This window comes from Bufo bufo, chromosome 2 (assembly GCF_905171765.1).
Source record: "Bufo bufo chromosome 2, aBufBuf1.1, whole genome shotgun sequence".
Lineage (NCBI taxonomy): Eukaryota > Metazoa > Chordata > Amphibia > Anura > Bufonidae > Bufo > Bufo bufo.
Window position 1 is genome coordinate 86,274,761 of NC_053390.1, and position 22,244 is coordinate 86,297,004.

Sequence of the window (22,244 nt, forward strand, 5' to 3'; positions counted from 1 at the left end):
GAGTTTTGTTTGGCTGTTAACCCTTGCTTTGTTACGGGAATTGATTAAAATTGAAAATTTGCCAAAAAATAGCTGTTTTGGCACCGTTTTTATTTCTCATTATTTACAACGTTCATCTGACAGGTTAGATCATGTGCTATTTTTATAGAGCAGGTTCTTATGGACGCGGCGATACCCAATATGTATACTTTTTTTTATTTATTTAGGTTTTACACAATAATATCATTTTTGAAACAAAAAAAAATCATGTTTTAGTGTCTCCATAGTCTGAGAGCCATAGTTTTTTTTAGTTTTTAGGCGATTGTCTCAGGTTGAGTATCATTTTTGCGGGATGAGATGACGGTTAGATTGGCACTATTATGGGGTGCATATGACTTTTTGATCGCTTGCTATTACACTTTTTGTGATGTAAGGTAACAAAAAAAATTGCTTTTTTGACACCGTTTTTATTTTTTACAGTGTTCACCTGAGGGGTTAGGTCATGTGGTATTTTTTTAGAGCAGGTTCTTACGGACGTGGCAATACCTAATATGTATACTTTTATTTATTTAGGTTTTACACAATAATATCATTTTTGAAACAAAAAAAAATGTTTTAGTGTCTCCATAGTCTGAGAGCCATAGTTGTTAAATTTTTTGGGCGATTGTCTTATGTAGGATATCATTTTTTTGCGGGATGAGGCGACGGTTAGATTGGCACCATTGTGGGGGGCGTGCGCCTTTTTGATCGCTTGCTATTACACTTTTTGTGATGTAAGATGACAAAAAATAGCTTTTTTGACACAGTTCTTATTTTTTTTACGGTATTCACCTCAGGGTTTAGTTTAGGTGGTATTTTTATAGAGCAGGTTCTTACGGACGCCTAATATGTCTACTTTTTCTTTTTTTTTTACGTTTAACAAAAAAAAGCATTTTTGAAACAAAAAAAATCATGTTTTAGTCTGAGAGCCAAAGTTCTTGTATTTTTTGAGCCATTGTCTCATGTAGGGGCTCATTTTTTGCGGGATGAGGTGTTAAAGATGTGTGAATTTTATTCTATATTTTTGTATATCTAGGATTGTAATGAGTTACCTTTTTCTTCTCCAAGTGCCCACCCACCCCCTCTTTGTTTCAAGACTGGAGAAGAGAGGGGATGGGGGGGGGAAGAGCTGTGCTGTGGGCAGCGTCTGGTTTCTCATCCTTGTACAGGTGTCCCAAGGGAGGTATATAGAGTGTGAAGGAGTGCATAAGCCAATCATATGGCTCGATGATATGTATATATTATTCACTGCCTATAGAGAAGCACCTCTTTGAAGTGTCACATATGACGTATGCAGTATTATTGTTAGAATAGAAGCCATTACAAAATGGCGATGATAACCAGATGTTTACATTAGTTCACATTCCAAAGTAGTGCCCAGTGCGCAGAAGCCAGGGTGTTATCTCCTCTCTCTTATCTCTTCTTCCTTTTGAGCCAATGAAATAATGCCTGGGCCTCAGAAAGTACTGCCCTTTTCTGAAGATACATATACCACTTAGGCCTCATGCACACGACCGTATTTTTTTGCGGTCCGCAAAAACGGGTTCCGTTTTGCCGTGATCCGTGACCGTTTTTTCGTCCGTGGGTCTTCCTTGATTTTTGGAGGATCCATGGACATGAAAAAAGAGTCGTTTTGGTGTCCGCCTGGCCGTGCGGAGCCAAACGGATCCGTCCTGAATTACAATGCAAGTCAATGGGGACGGATCCGTTTGACGTTGACACAATATGGTGCAATTTCAAACGGATCCGTCCCCATTGACTTTCAATGTAAAGTCAGGAGTTAATATACCATAGGATCGGAGTTTTCTCCAATCCGATGGTATATTTTAACTTGAAGCGTCCCCATCACCATGGTAACGCCTCTATGTTAGAATATACCGTCGGATTTGAGTTACATCGTGAAACTCAAATCCGACAGTATATTCTAACACAGAGGCGTTCCCATGGTGATGGGGACGCTTCAGGTTAGAATATACTAAAAGAACTGTGTACATGACTGCCCCCTGCTGCCTGGAAGGTGCAGCCCCCCCCCCTGTAGTTAACATATTGGTGGCCAGTGCGGCCGGCCCGCCGGCCCCCCCCCTCCCCTGTAGTTAACTCATTGGTGGCCAGTGCGGCCGGCCCCCCTTCTCCCCTGTAGTTAACTCGTTGGTGGCCAGTGGGCCCCCCTCCCTCCCCTGTAGTTAACTCATTGGTGGCCAGTGGGCCTTCTCCCCTCCCTCCCCCTCCTAATTAAAATCTCCCCCCCTATCATTGGTGGCAGCGGAGTGTACTAATCGGAGTCCCAGTTTAATCGCTGGGGCTCCGATCGGTAACCATGGCAACCAGGACGCTACTGCAGTCCCGGTTGCCATGGTTACTTAGCAATTTGTAGAACCATTATACTTACCTGTGAGCTGCGATGTCTGCGTCCGGCCGGAAGCTCCTCCTACTGGTAAGTGACGTCCGGCCGGGAGCTCCTCCTACTGGTAAGTGACATGACCTGTCACTTACCAGTAGGAGGAGCTCCTGGCCAGACGCAGACATCGCAGCTCACAGGTAAGTATAATGGTTCTACAAATTGCTAAGTAACCATGGCAACCGGGACTGCAGTAGCGTCCTGGTTGCCATGGTTACCGATCGGAGCCCCAGCGATTAAACTGGGACTCCGATTGGTACACTCCGCTGCCACCAATGATAGGGGGGTAGATTTTAATTAGGAGGGGGAGGGAGGGGAGAAGGCCCACTGGCCACCAACGAGTTAACTAGAGGGGAGGGAGGGGGGCCCACTGGCCACCAACGAGTTAACTACAGGGGAGGGAGGGAGGGGGGCCGGCCGCACTAGCCACCAATGAGTTAACTACAGGGGGCCCACTGGCCACCAATGAGTTAACTACAGGGGAGGGAGGGGGCCCACTGGCCACCAATGAGTTAACTACAGGGGAGGGAGGGGGGGGGCACGGGCCGCAGCAGGGGGCAGTCATGTACACAGTTCTTTTAGTATATTCTAACCTGAAGCGTCCCCATCACCATGGGAACGCCTCTGTGTTAGAATATACTGTCGGTTCTCTCGTGAAAACTCTGCTATGAAAAAGCTTTTATGCAGACGGATCTTCGGATCCGTCTGTATAAAAACTAACCTACGGCCACGGATGCCAATCTTGTGTGCATCCGTGTTCTTTCACGGACCCATTGACTTGAATGGGTCCGTGAACCGTTGTCCGTCAAAAAAATAGGACAGGTCATATTTTTTTGACGGACAGGAAACACGGATCACGGTCTCGGCTGCAAAACGGTGCATTTTCCGATTTTTCCACGGACCCATTGAAAGTCAATGGGTCCGCGAAACAAACGGAAAACGGCACAACGGCCAGGGACAACGGTCGTGTGCATGAGGCCTTACTCTGTGTAATAAAAGTTAGAGATTGCTTTGACCAGCTTCTGTGTCAGTGTCTAGTCTCTCAACCACGCGTGGATAATAACCCCCTGGGGGTACATTGATCTGGAGCACCAGAGTATCTCAAATGCTCTAATTTAGGGCTACTTTATCAGAGGTCACGGTTTGATTGGTACAAACCGGATTTCAAAAAAGTTGGGACACTAAACAAATTGTGAATAAAAACTGAATGCAATGATGTGGAGATGGCAAATGTCAATATTTTATTTGTAATAGAACGTAGATCAAACGTTTAATCCGAGTAAATGTATCATTTTAAAGGAAAAATACGTTGATTCAAAATTTCACGGTGTCAACAAATCCCAAAAAAGAGGCTGGAAAAAGTAAATTTGAGCATAACGAAGAGCTGGAAGACCAATTAACACTAATTAATTGGCAACATGATTGTGTATAAAAAGAGCTTCTCAGAGTGGCAGTGTCTCTCAGAAGCCAAGATGGGTAGAGGATCACCAATTCCCACAATGTTGCGCAGAAAGATAGTGGAGCAATATCAGAAAGGTGTTACCCAGCGAAAAATTGCAAAGACATTGCATCTATCATCATCAACTGTGCATAACAGCATCCGAAGATTCAGAGAATCTGGAACAATCTCTGTGTGTAAGGGTCAAGGCCGTAAAACCATACTGGATGCCTGTGATCTCCGGGCCCTTAAACGACACTGCACCACAAACAGGAATGCTACTGTAAAGGAAATCACAGAATGGGCTCAGAAATACTTCCAGAAACCATTGTCAGTGAACACAATCCACCGTGCCATCCGCCGTTGCCAGCTGAAACTCTACAGTGCAAAGAAGAAGCCATTTCTAAGCAAGATCCACAAGCTCATCCGTTTTCACTGGGCCAGGGATCATTTAAAATGGAGTGTGGCAAAATGGAAGACTGTTCTGTGGTCAGACGAGTCACGATTCAAAGTTCTTTTTGGAAATCTGGGACGCCATGTCATCCAGACCAAAGAGGACAAGGACAACCCAAGTTATTATCAACGCTCAGTTCAGAAGCCTGCATCTCTGATGGTATGGGGTTGCATGAGTGCGTGTGGCATGGGCAGCTTGCATGTCTGGAAAGGCACCATCAATGCAGAAAAATATATTCAGGTTCTAGAACAACATATGCTCCCATCCAGACGTCATCTCTTTCAGGGAAGACCCTGCATTTTTCAACAAGATAATGCCAGACCACATTCTGCATCAATTACAACATCATGGCTGCGTAGGAGAAGGATCCGGGTACTGAAATAGCCAGTCTGCAGTCCAGATCTTTCACCTATAGAGAACATTTGGCGCATCATAAAGAGGAAGGTGCAACAAAGAAGGCCCAAGACGATTGAACAGTTAGAGGCCTGTATTAGACAAGAATGGGAGAGCATTCCTATTTCTAAACTTGAGAAACTGGTCTCCTCGGTCCCCAGACGTCTGTTGAGTGTTGTAAGAAGAAGGGGAGATGCCACACAGTGGTGAAAATGGCCTTGTCCCAACTTTTTTGGGATTTGTTGACACCATGAAATTCTGATTCAACATATCTTTCCCTTAAAATGGTACATTTTCTCAGTTTAAACTTTTGCTCCGTGATTTATGTTCTATTCTGAATAAAATATTAGAAGTTGGCACCTCCACATCATTGCATTCAGTTTTTATTCACGATTTGTATAGTGTCCCAACTTTTTTGGAATCCGGTTTGTACTATTTAGGAGTACATACGACTTTTTTGATCACTTTTTTACCTTTTTTGGGAAGTAAAGTGGGCAAAATTTCAATTTCATCATAGTTTTTTTTTTTATTTATGGCGTTCACCGTGCAGGGAAAGTAACATGACCGTTTTATAGATCAGGTCGTTACGGACGCGGTGATATCAAACATGTGTAGGGAATTTTTTTTTTTTTTTAATCAGTGATAAATGTGTTTTTTACCCAGACCCACTTGGTGCTTGACGATCCAGTGGGTCTGATGTCTGTATAATACAGTACAGTACACTATATAGTGTACTGTACTGTATTTTCACTTTACAAAGTCTGATCAGACTTTTGCCTTTATTGGGAAGACTACATGGGCCAAACCTTCTATGTTTCTATGATCAGCACCATGGACAGCAGAAAGCCTGTGAAGGCGTCCAGTTGCCATGGTAACCATCACTCGCTGCCACAACAGAGCAGCGGGTGATGGGAGGGAGGCGGGCCCCCTCCCTTTGTGATCCTGTCAAGAATCGGGGGCTGAAAAGGCACAGCAGCCCCCGAAGGGAGAGGGAGGGAGCTCCCTCCCTGTTAACCTCTTCCCTACAGCAGTCCCTACAGACCGCGGCATGGAAGGGTTCAAACGGCTGACATCTATGCCAGCACAGATGTCAGCCGTTTAAAGCAGAGTGTCATTTAATTAGAATGTGCTGACACTCTGCTAAAACCGCTCAGCCATCCTGAGAGGCGGCGGGCGGATGATCGCGAGCCTGCCCGCCACCCTAGCACCGCCCGCACCCCACCGCTGCGCCCACCGACACATAACACAGAGGGCTGCAGGGGGGGGGGTGTTAAACATTAAAATAAGGCATTTTGAGGTTTCTGATCCCCGCAGTCACAGAACCGCAGGGATCAGAAACTTCCGAAAGCGCTGCAAACTGCAGGTCTGAATTGACCTGCGGTTTGCAGTGATCACCGATACAGGGGGATCACAGGACCCCCCTCGGCATTGACCCAGGATGCCTGCTGATTGATTTCAGCAGGCATCCAGTTCCGATCACACCCGCCGCGCGGTTGTGATCGGAACTACACAGGACGTACCTGTACGCACTGTGTCCTTAAGTACTAGGACATCAGGGCATACAGGTACGCCCTGTGTCCCCAACAGGTTAAGGGACAAAATAGCAAAGCGTGACATTTTATTTTGACTGAATCTACGACATTGGCTCCTAATGGAGCTCCCAACCCAGGTATGACCAGAGGCTAAGGCCTAGCAGGGACGGAACGGGAACTTAATGTGGCCCTGGAAAAAAAAACTAAAAGTGGTGGGTTTAAATTGACAGAAGGTGGGGCAACACAAGTAGGCGGGGTCAGCAACACCATAGCGCCAAATACTGTCCCAGCAGAACCATATACTGCCTCAAAAGCTGTCCTTCTGTTGTAGCCATCAATAGATTCAATTTTGTGTCCTCTTCCAGTTGTCTGATTAAGGCCTCATGCACATGACCGTATGTATTTTGCGCAAAAAACAAATCAGCCAAAAATACAGATGACGTTCATGCGCATTCCGTATTTTGCGGAACGGAACAGCTAACCCCTAATAGATCAGTACTATCCTTGTCCGTAACGTGGACAATGATAGGACATGTTCTATTCTCTTGCGGAACGGAAATACGGAAACGGAATGCACACTGAGTACCTTCCGTTTTTTTTTTTGCGGACCCATTAAAATGAATGGTCCTGCATACGGTCTGCAAAAGAAACGGAATGGACACGGAAAGAAAATACATTTGTGTGCATGAGGCATAAGATATGGAGCAGGGGGCTTAGGAGGTGAGGTGTGGGCCACAGCAATTCAATTCAGGGCATGACAGTGGTATTGGTTATCAGCCGTGTGACACCTGGCCCTTCCCCATTCTTTACCCTCCAATCCCCGTATCCTACCTGTCACGGATGGTGTACAGGAAACAAGACAATACAATATAAACAATGACTCACTGGATCCACAACTAAGGAACAAAAGGGAGACCCCTGCATGAGACCTGCCGCTCTCCCTTATTGCTCAGCCTATGCGACCACCCCAAAGGTGGATGGGCGCATATCCACGTACCTCGACTATCTTACACCTGAAGACCCTACAATAGTGAGGGGACAGGACCACCGGCTCCCTACACAGACACGGAGGGAGTCAGGGTCACCTGGATCCAGAAACAGAAAATCATAAATACATAAACAGCACTTATCTTGCAGACGACTGGGGACTGTGGACTGGGAACTAGGAACAGCATGCACACACACTCCAGGAAGTTGTATAAGCCGCACACTACTGCATTCTGGGGAGGAACTTAAAGGGCAGCAATCAGTCCAACTGCATGACAGCTGAGATAGACTAACGAGATGAGGAACTTAACCAAAACAAAGAAACTCAAGGAGGAGGATCTGGAAAGCTCCTGTCAGAGCTTCTCAACTGTCTGGTTGTGACACTACCTCCACCCATACCTCATCTATAACCTGTCCCAAAATGACACACGGACACCTGGCTTGGAATAAATCGGCCACAGCAGCCGTCTTTTATTAACATATAAACATAACATATAATAAATAACAATTCTCCCCCCCCCCCCCAGGGGAGGTCCTTGAAGCCCCCAAAGAACTGCAAATACCCCACTGGGTGAGCCATCTTGCCTCCAGCCAATGCCCTCCAGCTCAGAAGCACCACTGAATGGCCCCTTTTAAATCCGTCACCACTGGGAGTCCAGCCCCAACCATGGAGCCCTCCCAGCATCCTCCTCTGTGAATCTGACCAACTTCAAGGACCTCCCCCCGCCACCGACGCACAGACTTGACCGCCTTAAGTCTGCGCGTTCCTCCACAAACGCAAGGCTACCTCAATCCCCTCCTGGATTGCTAAACTCCACATGTTCAGGCCAACCGCATTTAAATGCACACCGTCCGCCCGCCAAAACCCCCCTACACCCTTCTCATGCTCCATATGCCTCACTGCCACCGCCCCATTCCTGGCCATGAACCGACCCATTGCCCTATTCACCTTAATACGGGCCCTGTTCACACCCACCACTGAACGTGCATCCCTCCACACCATCCTAGGAACTATATCGGACCAGACCGTCACCATCCGCGGGAACAAAGCCCATATCCGCAGCAAATCAAATTTAATACCCTGCAACAACTCGCTGAACGGCCGCGCCAACAGGTCATTACCGCCCACATGCAGAACCAACACTTCGGGTGCCCTATCCTGCCTCACAAACCTGTGAATCTCCGGCAACACCCCCGCCCAAACCATACCTCTCCGCCCTAGCCATCTCACCACCGCCATGGACCTTGTGAACCCCAGCTGCTGACCATCCGGCCGAACCGCTGCCCGGACAGCCCCCCAAAAGACATAAGAATGTCCGAGGATTCAAACTAGGGCCGGCACTGCATCTGCAACGAAAAACAAAACCCAAGAACAAACAGTAATGACATTACATATACACCGTCTTCCTACCCTCCCCCGCGGCCGTTCCACTATAAATTGTGCAATCGAATGTACGATCTAAACCGCATAGATTCCCACCGCCCAATCATTTTTATAATCTCGTCGCCCAACCCCCACCTCGCTGCTTCCGTTGCCGCCCCAATTCTAAAAGAATGACTCGAGTACACATCAGGCCCCAAACCCAACCGAACCAGACATTTCGAAAAGACCGCCGCAAACTGAAAACGCGACAAAAAGGAATCATCCCCATGCACTAACAACGGCAACATCCCGCTCCTCCTGCCTCTCCAGTAGTCCCGTAAACTCACCACCGGGCACATGGCGCAATCCGGGACACCAAACAACACTACTCTCCGCCCCCGTCCTTACGCATCCGTCTTAGACCGGCGAATAACGAACTCCAGCCTGTCTTGGAATAGCACCACATCCGCCCTCTGTAACCCCCCAGCCTTACGCACCGACGGACTAACCAACTCCCCTACCCGTAACACCCCAAAAAACGCCAATGAAAAGGCCAACCAGAACAACCGAACCTCCGAGGCGGAACTACACACCACCCCCAGCTGCTCCCCCAGTTTCAACAATAACCCGAAGGACACAGGTCTCCTGTTATCTACCCCCGTCCCTGCCCTGCACCACCCCTTCAACAGCCGCATCACCAAAAATGACTTAGTCACATCCGGCCGCTGTCTACACTTAAACCAGAACGCGAATCCGGCCATGCAACTATGCATCTTCGCCACGGACCAGCCTTCCTCTCTACAGTGACCCACAAACAACAGCATCGGGACCTCTAGCTCCCCCTCCCCAACCCCCAACTTACTGCACCAATCCTCCCAGTACTGCCACGATTTCAGATACAACTCCCACATCCTAGGCGCCAGCGATGCCTGAATGAGACTTGCTACCGTTCTTCCAGTACCTCCCATAGACAACTCGGGCATTCCCTCCCAAACTCCTCCGCGCCTGGAGCCAACTGCTGGAAACGGTCCGACTGTAAACGAGAAAGAGCGTCAGCTATGCCATTATCCACTCCAGGCACATGAACCGCCACCACCCACGCATTGATCAACAGACACTCCAACACCAACCGTTGCAACAACCGCACCACCAACTCTGACGAAGCTGACAACCCATTTATCGCCTGCACCACCCCCAAGTTATCACAGTGAAACCGTACCTTTCTATCCCGGAACACTTCCCCCCCACAACACCACCGCCGCCTAGGGTGGCCACTGGCTTCACCCTAGAAAGCCGGACTGACCCAAACCACACCCACAACGCCCAAACCACACCCACAACGCCCAAAACCACACCCACAACGCCCAAAACCACCCCCACAATGATCAAAACCACGCCTCCAAACGGCATGAAGCCACGCCCCGTATCCGTGAAGCCACGCCCCCACAATCGGCTGGAAAAACACGGGGGAGGAGTGGGAAGAACTTTGTGATTGGAAGGTGAGCGGGGCAGCCCGGGGTGCTTCTCTCCCCCTCAGTCAGCCACAGGGAGTCATTTCTGCGGCTCTAGTGACTGACTGGGGGTGAGAGAAGCCTCGGTCAGTTGCTGCAGCTTACGCTCAGAGAACACAATGCTGCTGTCTGAGACATGAGCCACTGAAAAGGAGGACATCCCTGCGTCCGTCCAGGCACTGCGCCGGACGGAGGACAGGGAGCCTGAAAACCGGACTGTCCGGCCTAAAACCGGACGTCTGGCCACCCTACCGCCGCCACAATGGGAAACAGTTCCAACAAAGCCACGTTCTTCACCCAACCTCTTTCCACCCAGCTGTCAGGCCACCGACCCGCACACCACTGCCCCCGGCAAAAGACCCCAAAGCCCTCGCTCCCCGCTGCATCCGAAAACAACTCAAAATCAAACGAATTCACCACATCACCCATAAATAGAGAGCGACCGTTATAACGTTCCAAAAAGGAACCCCACACCCTCAAGTCCGCTCTCAACTCCTTCCCTAAACGCACATAGTGATGTGGTGAGACCACCCCCGCCGTCGCCATAGCCAACCTCCTACAGAACACCCTCCCCATAGGCATAATCCGACATGCAAAATTGAGTTTACCGAGCAGCGACTGAAGCTCCCGCAACTGCAGTTTTTTCAAACGACACGCCCTCGCAACCTCCCCTTTCAAATCCCCTAACTTATCTAAGGGCAACCTACATTCCATCCTATCAGTGTCAATCACTATCCCTAAAAAACTCAACTCCGTGACCGGCCCAACTGTCTTATCCGTAGCCAACGGGACCCCAAAAACCCCAAACAACGACTCTAAAGGTATGCAACAACAAGGCGCACACCCTAGAACCCGACGGACCAATACATAGGAAATCGTCCAGGTAATGAATGATGGACTCACAACCCGACGAATCCGCCACCGCCCATTCTAAAAATGAGCTAAACGCCTCAAAATACACAGGGAACAGCCCAGGGAACAGCCCATAGGCAGACACCTATCCACAAAACCCCCTCCCCCCCAAAAAAACACCCCAACAAGTGTAAACAATCCGGGTGAACCGGCAGCAACCTGAACACCACCTCGATGTCAGTCTTTGCTAACAGCGCCCCCCTCCCAAACTTCTTAACCCACTGAACTGCCGCATCAAATGAGGTATAAACCACCGAACATAAGGCGGGGTCTATACCATCATTGACCGACGAGCCTTTTGGAAAAGACAGATGATGAATAAGCCGAAACTTATTCATCTCCTTCTTCGGAACCACCTCCAACGGTGACACCCTTAAATTTGGCAATGGTGGAGCCGAAAAGGGGCCCGCCATCCTGCCTAGACTGACCTCCTTGCCAAGTTTCTCCGCCACCACCTCCGGATGCTCCAACGCCGACCTCAAATTTTTCCTAACCAACACCGCTTCACACTGAACAAACGGGATCCGAAAACCAACTGAAAAACCTTCCCGCAACAAAGCTGCCGCCTCCCTATCCGGAAATCGGTCTAGAAACGGGCCCACCCTTCCCAGACGTACCGGCGTCTCCCCCTTTGCTATTGAAACCCCCCCCCCCCTCTGTCTGTTGCCCCTAAAGCACCGCGCTGCACCGTGTGAACCTCCGCCCACCGAGCACTCGTGTTTAAATTTACACTTTGCTCCGAATTTACATGTTCCGTTATTAAATGCGAAACACAGCCCCTTCGCTGAAGCTGACGCAACATTGGGCTGCCCACTGCCTCCTGCCTCCCCCCGAAAGGACTGGCCCTGTCTCACCGGCGCGGTAACCTTCAACCACAAACATATATCCTTGTGATCCCACTTAATTTCGGGCCGCACCGCCTTCCGCTGCCGGAACTGTTCGTCGTACCGCAGCCACGCTATCCCCCCATACACCCTGTACACCTCCCCAACTGCATCCAAATAACAAAACAACGCCGAACAGCACTCCGGCGCCTTCTCCCCAATCACGCTCGCTAATATCGTGAACGCCCTCAGCCAGTTTGCAAACGTCCGCGGTATCAGACGTTACCTACGCTTCTCTTCCTCCTCCTTCTTACCCTCATCCCGTCTCCCCCTATCCAGGTTAAATTTGTCTAAAAGTAGCAAAGAAAAAATCTCTACATACTCCCCCCTCCAAATCTTTTCCCTCACTTCTTGTTTCAAATGTGCCCCCAATGGGCCCTCAAAGCAGACATAAACCTCCCCTCTTGCCCTATCGTCCATCCGAACCGTCTCCTCCTCAACCGCGCCCCCCGCCTGCGTCTGCACCGACGCCACCACAGACTGCAGACCCCACACCCGAACCGCCCCCCCCCAACCGCACTCACTCCCCCAGAGGGCCCGGACACCCCCCACGCTGGTAACGGAGACGCCCCCCCCCCCCCCCATACCCCATCCCGCAAGCAAACCTGCCAGCCCCCCTAACAATTGTCCTAAACCCCTGCTAACATCTACTGGGGACCCCCCAACAAACTGCGCTAACGTTCCCCAAGAGGCCTCACCTGGCTGCCTGGGTGCTGTGTCCCCACCAGCCGTAGATCCGGACTCCAGCTGATCACTCCTCCGCGTCGCCGCCTCATCTTCTAGTCCCCTAGCCAGGCCCAGGCTAGAGACGTTAGGACATCCATCTTCCCGGGCTGCAAGAGAGTGGGCGGAGCATCCTCTATCTTGCACTGCGATCACTGAAGACAGGGGCCTGCCGCCGGACACCATTGCGACTGCAGCAGCCCCGTTCCTCCCGACATCTTGTACCCGCTGGGGGGTCTCAGCCTCCGATCCTGGGCTGGAGACCCCCGCACCTGGTCCCTCTCCCACGCCGTCCGTCATAGCAGAACGAGGGGAGTACTGGAGGAAGCGCTCCCCGCCAACCCCCGGCGTGGAGGGTCCCTTGAGGGGCTCCGTTTGCGGCGCTGAGCCTTGGCAGGAGGCTGAGCCGACTGCGGCCGGTTTAACACTGGCTGAGGCCCAGCCGGAGCCTCAGCCGCCCCCTGGAGCATCTGCTGCACCTGCGCCTGGATCCAGTCGGCGCCGCAGACCTCCGCTGCTGCCCTCAACCGAGCGATGGTCTCCTCCAGCTATTCTATGAGGGTCACCAGCTCACAGTAACAGGTACCAGCTCTAGCTCTTTTCCAGGATCCCACAAAATGGCCCCCGGTTTCCTCTCAGCTTCCCTATTTAACCCCTTAACCACACCCCTACACTTAAACCACCCAATCCCACACTTTTACCAATTCCTCCTCCCATCCCCTCTAAACTCCACCTATCCTACTAACTGGGGTCTCCCTAAACCAAACCCCCGTCATGATGCCCTCCCCTAAGGCTACGCCCCTCAGTCCGTCCATGACTTGTGCGGTGGTCGGTGTCAGAGAGGAGGGCTTGGGCGGACCCCCGGGCATCAGCCCACCGGGATATTTCCCTGTAAGGTCTATGGCCAGTCCGCCCCTGTGACTGGAAGTGTATCTGTGGGTCTCTCCACGACCTTTCACACAGAGTAGGTACATGATCGTATTGGGGATGGTTTTTATGGGGCTCGGACTTTTCTAGTTATGCCCATGAGAGCAACGCGCTGTATTACTGACTTACTGCACTACATGGGCCTGTACACAAGCCATGCATACCGCAACACTGGGATAAGCTGCGGCATGCACGCCATGTTCCTATGGAGGTCCCCAGAGGACACAGACACAGCAGTGGTCCATGTGAGAGAACGCTGCAGCCGCTTGTATATAGACGACCTGCCTGGCAGTTAGTTAGCAAGTGGGAGTGAGTGATACCCATCAACTGGCACACTACTACCCTAGGGAGCTAGGCAGAGGTTGCAGTAGGGGCCATTCTTAGCCATTGAATCCGTGGATGTCAGTAACCAACCCTAATGCACAGTTTGTGTCACTGAACATAATGAAGGAAAGACATGACACAAGCCTGCTGCCCAGACTGCACCACGGTCTGTCACATCGGACCAGCGCTGCAGTCCTCCGGGCACCAGGCGGCGCTGTGGTCGCGATAGCCTTCCACTGTGTGCAGTGACTGCGGAGTTGGACCTCCGTCCTGCAGGTGACGCTGTCCGCTCCGCTTCCTGTTGACAAGGGGGCGGAGCGGGGGTTCTGTGATCGGGCCCGGAGAGGGCTGCTCGACTGCCGAGCTCCGTGACGGTACCGTGTTTACAACGCTATGTGTGACGGCTTTGATAGAGCCCCGGGAGGCGGCAGAGGCAGAGGTCGCGGCGTAGGGACAGGCAGAGGACGCGGGCGAGAAGGCGACACACCGCCCGGTTTCCGGGGCCAGAACAACGGAGTGGAATCCATCACCTCAGCGCAGAGGGCGGGAGGACCCCAGCAACAAGAGCCGCTACGGCCGCCCCTCAGCATTCCCCCCCTGGGAAGCATCACTACTGCAGGTACCCGCGCCGAGGACCACCCTGCTGTACTACAACCACCATCATCTCTCCATCATCCCGCTATCACATACACAATAACACTACCTCCATCATCCTTCCCGCTATCATATAGAAAGCGCCACTACCTCCATCATCCTCACTATCATACACAAAATGACACTACCATCATCATCCCTCCAAATACCTGCTGCACAGCATCATTGCCCTATAATCCTTCCAACTATCACATACAAGGTACCACTGCCCCATCACCTGTCAGTAAGATATCGGGGGAGGGGGGAGCACTGTATATATATGTATATAGGGTTGTGTGCACTGTATATAGGGGGGGTTATCCTGTATCGGGGGAGCACTGTATAAAGGGGTTGTGTGCACTGTATATAGGGGGAGCACTGTATATAGGGGGGGTTATCCTGTATCGGGGGAGCACTGTATAAAGGGGTTGTGTGCACTATATATAGGGGGAGCACTGTATATAGGGGGGGTTATCCTGTATCGGGGCAGAGGTCGCACTACATTTTTTCCGTAAGAGTAAAAATACTCCTTACCATTTTTGAGGAGTATTTTTAGGCGAGGAGGAGTACGAAGCTTGAAGTAGTAGAAATTATACAGTTGCAAGAAAAAGTATGTGAACCCTTCGGAATGATATAGATTTCTGCACAAATTGGTCATAAAATGTGATCTGATCTTCATCTAAGGGCTCTTTCACACCTGCGTTATTGTCTTCCGGCATAGAGTTCCGTCGTCGGGGCTCTATGCCGGAAGAATCCTGATCAGGATTATCCTAATGCATTCTGAATGGAGAGAAATCCGTTCAGGATGCATCAGGATGTCTTCAGTTCCGGTACGGAACGTTTGTTGGCCGGAGAAAATACCGCAGCATGCTGCGCTTTTTGCTCCGGCCAAAAATCCGGAACACTTGCCGCAAGGCCGGATCCGGAATTAATGCCCATTGAAAGGCATTGATCCGGATCCGGCCTTAAGCTAAACGTCGTTTCGGCGCATTGCCGGAGCCGACATTTAGCTTTTTCAGAGTGGTTACCATGGCTGCCGGGACGCTAAAGTCCTGACAGCCATGGTAAGTGTAGCGGGGAGCGGGGGAGCAGTGTACTTACCGTCCGTGCGGCTCCCGGGGCGCTCCAGAGTGACGTCAGGGCGCCCCAAGCGCATGGATCACGTGATCGCATGGATCACGTCATCCATGCGCATGGGGCGCTCTGACGTCATTCTGGAGCGCCCCGGGAGCCGCACGGACTGTAAGTATACCGCTCCCCGCTCCTACTATGGCAACCAGGACTTTAATAGCGTCCTGGGTGCCATAGTAACACTGAAAGCATTTGGAAGACGGTTCCGTCTTCAAATGCTTTCAGTACACTTGCGTTTTTCCGGATCCGGCAGGCACCTCCGGTAACGGAAGTGCATGCCGGATCCCAACAACGCAAGTGTGAAAGAGGCCTAAGTCACAACAATAGACAATCACAGTCTGCTTAAACTAATAACACACAACGAATTAAAGGAAACCTGTCACCAGGATGTTGTGTATAGAGCTGGGGACATGGGCTGCTAGATGGCCGCTAGCACATCTGCAATACCCAGTCCCCACAGCTCTGTGTGCTTTTATTGTGTTAAAAAACCTTTTTGATCAATATGCAAATGACCTGATATGAGTCCTGTATCCGGAGATGAGTCAAGCGAAAAGGAGCCCAGCACCGCCCCACGTCCTCAGAATCTCCTCCTTGCTGGCTGACGTCACAGAGCTGGAGCGCCGAAATCTCGCGATGCGCGAGCTAGCGCATGCGCAGTGTCGGCATCATGTTCATTCCCTGTACTGGCATCAGCACAGGGAACGAACTACGCATGCGCTAGCTCGCGCATCGCGAGATTTCGGCGCTCCAGCTCTGTGACGTCAGCCAGCAAGGAGGAGATTCGGAGGACGCGGGGCGGTGCTGGGCTCCTTTCCGCTTGACTCATCTCCGGACACAGGACTCATATCAGGTCATTTGCATATGGTTAAAAACTGTTTTTTAACACCATAAAAGCGCAGAGAGCTATGGGGACTGGGTATTGTGGATGTGCTAGTGGCGATCTAGCAGCCCATGTCCTCAGCTCTATGCACAACATCCTGGTGACAGGTTCCCTTTAAATGTTACCATGTTTTGATTGAACACACCATGTAAACATTTACAGTGCAGGTGGAAAAAGTATGTGAACCCTTGGATTTAAAGAGCGGCGCCCAGGGGTCCCCCTGCACTTACTAGTATGTCTGGGCGCCGCTCCGTTCGCCCGGTATAGGCTCCGGTGTGTGCAGCTCCCTCTCTTGTACTGGGCGGAGTTTTTGTATTAGGGTTGTCCCTTGCTGCAGCGCTGGCCAATCGTAGCGCACAGCTCATAGCCTGGGACTCCCAGTTATTAACCACCTCCGGACCGCCTAACGCAGGATCGCGTTCCGGAGGTGGCAGCCCTGCGCAGAGTCACGCATATATGCGTCATCTCGCGATGGGCGAGATTTCCTGTGAACGCGCGCACACAGGCGCGCGCGCTCACAGGAACGGAAGGTAAGAGAGTTGATCTCCAGCCTGCCAGCGGCGATCGTTCGCTGGCAGGCTGGAGATGTGTTTTTTTTAACCCCTAACAGGTATATTAGACGCTGTTTTGATAACAGCGTCTAATATACCTGCTACCTGGTCCTCTGGTGGTCCCCTTTGTTTGGATCGACCACCAGAGGACACAGGTAGCTCAGTAAAGTCCCACCAAGCACCACTACACTACACTACACCCCCCCCCCCGTCACTTATTAACCCCTTATTAGCCCCTGATCACCCCTGATCACCCCATATAGACTCCCTGATCACCCCCCTGTCATTGATCACCCCCCTGTCATTGATTACCCCCCTGTAAAGCTCCATTCAGATGTCCGCATGATTTTTACGGATCCACTGATAGATGGATCGGATCCGCAAAACGCATCCGGACGTCTGAATGAAGCCTTACAGGGGCGTGATCAATGACTGTGGTTATCACCCCATATAGACTCCCTGATCACCCCCCCTGTCATTGATTACACCCCTGTCATTGATCAACCCCCTGTAAAGCTCCATTCAGATGTCCGCATGATTTTTACGGATGCACTGATAGATGGATCCGATCCGCAAAACGCATCCGGACGTCTGAATGAAGCCTTACAGGGGCGTGATCAATGACTGTGGTGATCACCCCATATAGACTCCCTGATCACCCCCCTGTAAAGCTCCATTCAGATGTCCGCATGATTTTTACGGATGCACTGATAGATGGATCCGATCCGCAAAACGCATCCGGACGTCTGAATGAAGCCTTACAGGGGAGTGATCAATGACTGTGGTGATCACCCCATATAGACTCCCTGATCACCCCCCTGTCATTGATTACCCCCCTGTAAAGCTCCATTCAGATGTCCGCATGATTTTTACGGATGCACTGATAGATGGATCGGATCCGCAAAACGCATCCGGACGTCTGAATGAAGCCTTACAGGGGCGTGATCAATGACTGTGGTGATCACCCCATATAGACTCCCTGATCACCCCCCTGTCATTGATCAACCCCCCTGTCATTGATCACCCCCCCTGTCATTGATCACCCCCCTGTCATTGATCACCCCCCTGTCATTGATCACCCCTCTGTAAGGCTCCATTCAGATATTTTTTTGGCCCAAGTTAGCAGAATTTATTTTTTTTTTCTTACAAAGTCTCATATTCCACTAACTTGTGTCAAAAAATAAAATCTCACATGAACTCACCATACCCCTCACGGAATCCAAATGCGTAAAATTTTTTAGACATTTATATTCCAGACTTCTTCTCACGCTTTAGGGCCCCTAGAATGCCAGGGCAGTATAAATACCCCACATGTGACCCCATTTCGGAAAGAAGACACCCCCAGGTATTCCGTGAGGGGCATATTGAGTCCATGAAAGATTGAAATTTTTGTCCCAAGTTAGCGGAACGGGAGACTTTGTGAGAAAAAAATTAAAAATATCAATTTCCGCTAACTTGTGCCAAAAAAAAAAAATTTCTATGAACTCGCCATGCCCCTCATTGAATACCTTGGGGTGTCTTCTTTCCAAAATGGGGTCACATGTGGGGTATTTATACTGCTCTGGCATTCTAGGGGCCCCAAAGCGTGAGAAGAAGTCTGGTATCCAAATGTCTAAAAATGCCCTCCTAAAAGGAATTTGGGCACCTTTGCGCATCTAGGCTGCAAAAAAGTGTCACACATCTGGTATCGCCGTACTCAGGAGAAGTTGGGGAATGTGTTTTGGGGTGTCATTTTACATATACCCATGCTGGGTGAGAGAAATATCTTGGTCAAATGCCAACTTTGTATAAAAAAATGGGAAAAGTTGTCTTTTGCCAAGATATTTCTCTCACCCAGCATGGGTATATGTAAAATGACACCCCAAAACACATTCCCCAACTTCTCCTGAATACGGCGATACCACATGTGTGACACTTTTTTGCAGCCTAGGTGGGCAAAGGGGCCCATATTCCAAAGAGCACCTTTAGGATTTCACAGGTCATTTACCTACTTACCACACATTAGGGCCCCTGGAAAATGCCAGGGCAGTATAACTACCCCACAAGTGACCCCATTTTGGAAAGAAGACACCCCAAGGTATTCCGTGAGGGGCATGGCGAGTTCCTAGAATTTTTTATTTTTTGTCACAAGTTAGTGGAAAATGATGATTTTTTTTTTTTTTTTTTTCATACAAAGTCTCATATTCCACTAACTTGTGACAAAAAATAAAAAGTTCCATGAACTCACTATGCCCATCAGCGAATACCTTGGGGTCTCTTCTTTCCAAAATGGGGTCACTTGTGGGGTAGTTATACTGCCCTGGCATTCTAGGGGCCCAAATGTGTGGTAAGGAGTTTGAAATCAAATTCTGTAAAAAATGACCTGTGAAATCCGAAAGGTGCTCTTTTGAATATGGGCCCCTTTGCCCACCTAGGCTGCAAAAAAGTGTCACACATCTGGTATCTCCGTAATCGGGAGAAGTTGGGGAATGTGTTTTGGGGTGTCATTTTACATATACCCATGCTGGGTGAGAGAAATATCTTGGCAAAAGACAACTTTTCCCATTTTTTTATACAAAGTTGGCATTTGACCAAGATATTTATCTCACCCAGCATGGGTATATGTAAAAAGACACCCCAAAACACATTCCTCAACTTCTCCTGAATACAGAGATACCAGATGTGTGACACTTTTTTGCAGCCTAGGTGGGCAAAGGGGCCCACATTCCAAAGAGCACCTTTCGGATTTCACAGGTCATTTACCTACTTACCACACATTTGGGCCCCTAGAATGCCAGGGCAGTATAACTACCCCACAAGTGACCCCATTTTGGAAAGAAGAGACCCCAAGGTATTCGCTGATGGGCATAGTGAGTTCATGGAAGTTTTTATTTTTTGTCACAAGTTTGTGGAATATGAGACTTTGTATGAAAAAAAAAAATAAAAAAAAAAATCATCATTTTCCACTAACTTGTGACAAAAAATAAAAAATTCTAGGAACTCGCCATGCCCCTCACGGAATACCTTGGGGTGTCTTCTTTCCAAAATGGGGTCACTTGTGGGGTAGTTATACTGCCCTGGTATTCTAGGGGCCCAAATGTGTGGTAAGGAGTTTGAAATCAAATTCAGGAAAAAATGAGGAGTGAAATCCGAAAGGTGCTCTTTGGAATATGGGCCCCTTTGCCCACCTAGGCTGCAAAAAAGTGTCACACATCTGGTATCCCCGTACTCAGGAGAAGTTGAGGAATGTGTTTTGGGGTGTCTTTTTACATATACCCATGCTGGGTGAGATAAATATCTTGGTCAAATGACAACTTTGTATAAAAAAATGGGAAAAGTTGTCTTTTGCCAAGATATTTCTCTCACCCAGCATGGGTATATATAAAATGACACCCCAAAACACATTCCCCACCTTCTCCTGAGTACGGAGATACCAGATGTGTGACACTTTTTTGCAGCCTAGGTGGGCAAAGGGGCCCATATTCCAAAGAGCACCTTTCGGATTTCACTGGTCATTTTTTACAGAATTTGATTTCAAACTCCTTACCACACATTTGGGCCCCTAGAATGCCAGGGCAGTATAACTTCCCCACAAGTGACCCCATTTTGGAAAGAAGAGACCCCAAGGTATTCGCTGATGGGCATAGTGAGTTCATAGAACTTTTTATTTTTTGTCACAAGTTAGTGGAATATGAGACTTTGTAAGAAAAAAAAAAAAAAAAAAAAAAATCATAATTTTCCGCTAACTTGTGACAAAAAATAAAAAGTTCTATGAACTCACTATGCCCATCAGTGAATACCTTAGTGTGTGTACTTTCAGAAATGGGGTCATTTGTGGGGTGTTTGTACTGTCTGGGCATTATAGAACCTCAGGAAACATGACAGGTGCTCAGAAAGTCAGAGCTGCTTCAAAAAGCGGAAATTCACATTTTTGTACCATAGTTTGTAAACGCTATAACTTTTACCCAAACCATTTTTTTTTTACCCAAACATTTTTTTTTTATCAAAGACATGTAGAACTATAAATTTAGAGCAAAATTTCTATATGGATGTCGTTTTTTTTTGCAAAATTTTACAACTGAAAGGGAAAAATGTCATTTTTTTGCAAAAAAATCGTTAAATTTCGATTAATAACAAAAAAAGTAAAAATGTCAGCAGCAATGAAATACCACCAAATGAAAGCTCTATTAGTGAGAAGAAAAGGAGGTAAAATTCATTTGGGTGGTAAGTTGCATGACCGAGCAATAAATGGTGAAAGTAGTGTAGGTCAGAAGTGTAAAAAGTGGCCTGGTCTTTCAGGGTGTTTAAGCACTGGGGGCTGAGGTGGTTAAAGAGGACCTTTCCCTCTGCGCCGATGACGTCATAGTGCTCCGAGGAACAGGCGCAGTGGAGATGTCTGAGCAGGGAAGCGGTCAGACGTTCACTGCGCATGTGCCGAATACAGACGCGCATGGGGAGGATCGCATTCCGGAGGAGATGGGCGGGCTGGAGGGACGCGCTGGGCGGCGGCAGTTTGTGAAGGTAGACCGAGCCTCTAGGTGCTAATGACGCCCCCATAGCACCTAGAGGCTCATTAGCATATCAATATAAGTTCTTTTTTTAGCGAAACGGCAGGACAATAAGCTGTTATATTAGGATGGTTTGATAGAGCAGACACTAGCGGATCGCTAGTGTCTGAAAGCTAAATAGGTGAAAACGAAGTGGTAGAAACCCGCCATTCTGTTGTTGATTTACTTCTATGCTTTGGGTCGTTGTCCTGTTGCAACACCCATCTTCTGTTGAGCTCCAGCTGGTGGACAGATGGCCTTAAGTTCCCCTGCAAAATGTCTTGATAAACTTGGGAATTCATTTTTCCTTCGATGATAGCAATCCGTCCAGGCCCTGACACAGCAAAGCAGCCCCAAACCATGATGCCCCCACCACCATACTTCACAGTTGGGATGAGGTTTTGATGTTGGTGTGCTGTGCCTCTTTATCTCCACACATAGTGTTGTGTGTTTCTTCCAAACAACTCAACTTTGGTTTCATCTGTCCACAGAATATTTTGCCAGTACTGCTGTGGAACATCCAGGTGCTCTTGTGCAAACTGTAAACGTGCAGCAATGTTTTTTTTGGACAGCAGTGGCTTCCTCTGTGGTATCCTCCCATGAAATCCATTCTTGTTTAGTGTTTTACGTATCGTAGATTCGCTAACAGGCAGTTAGCA

General features: G+C 49.3%; 1 protein-coding gene across 1 annotated transcript in view; it reads left to right on the forward strand.

Moving 5' to 3' along the window:
* The first annotated feature begins 14,151 nt into the window (after window positions 1-14,151).
* PAIP1 (poly(A) binding protein interacting protein 1) overlaps window positions 14,152-22,244 on the forward strand; it is a 40,430-nt gene continuing 32,337 nt past the window's right edge. Inside the window, exon 1 of the mRNA XM_040421275.1 lies at window positions 14,152-14,483. Within this exon, the coding sequence (XP_040277209.1) occupies window positions 14,258-14,483 (226 nt within the window). The 5' untranslated portion in view covers window positions 14,152-14,257. The remainder of the gene's footprint in view (window positions 14,484-22,244) is intronic.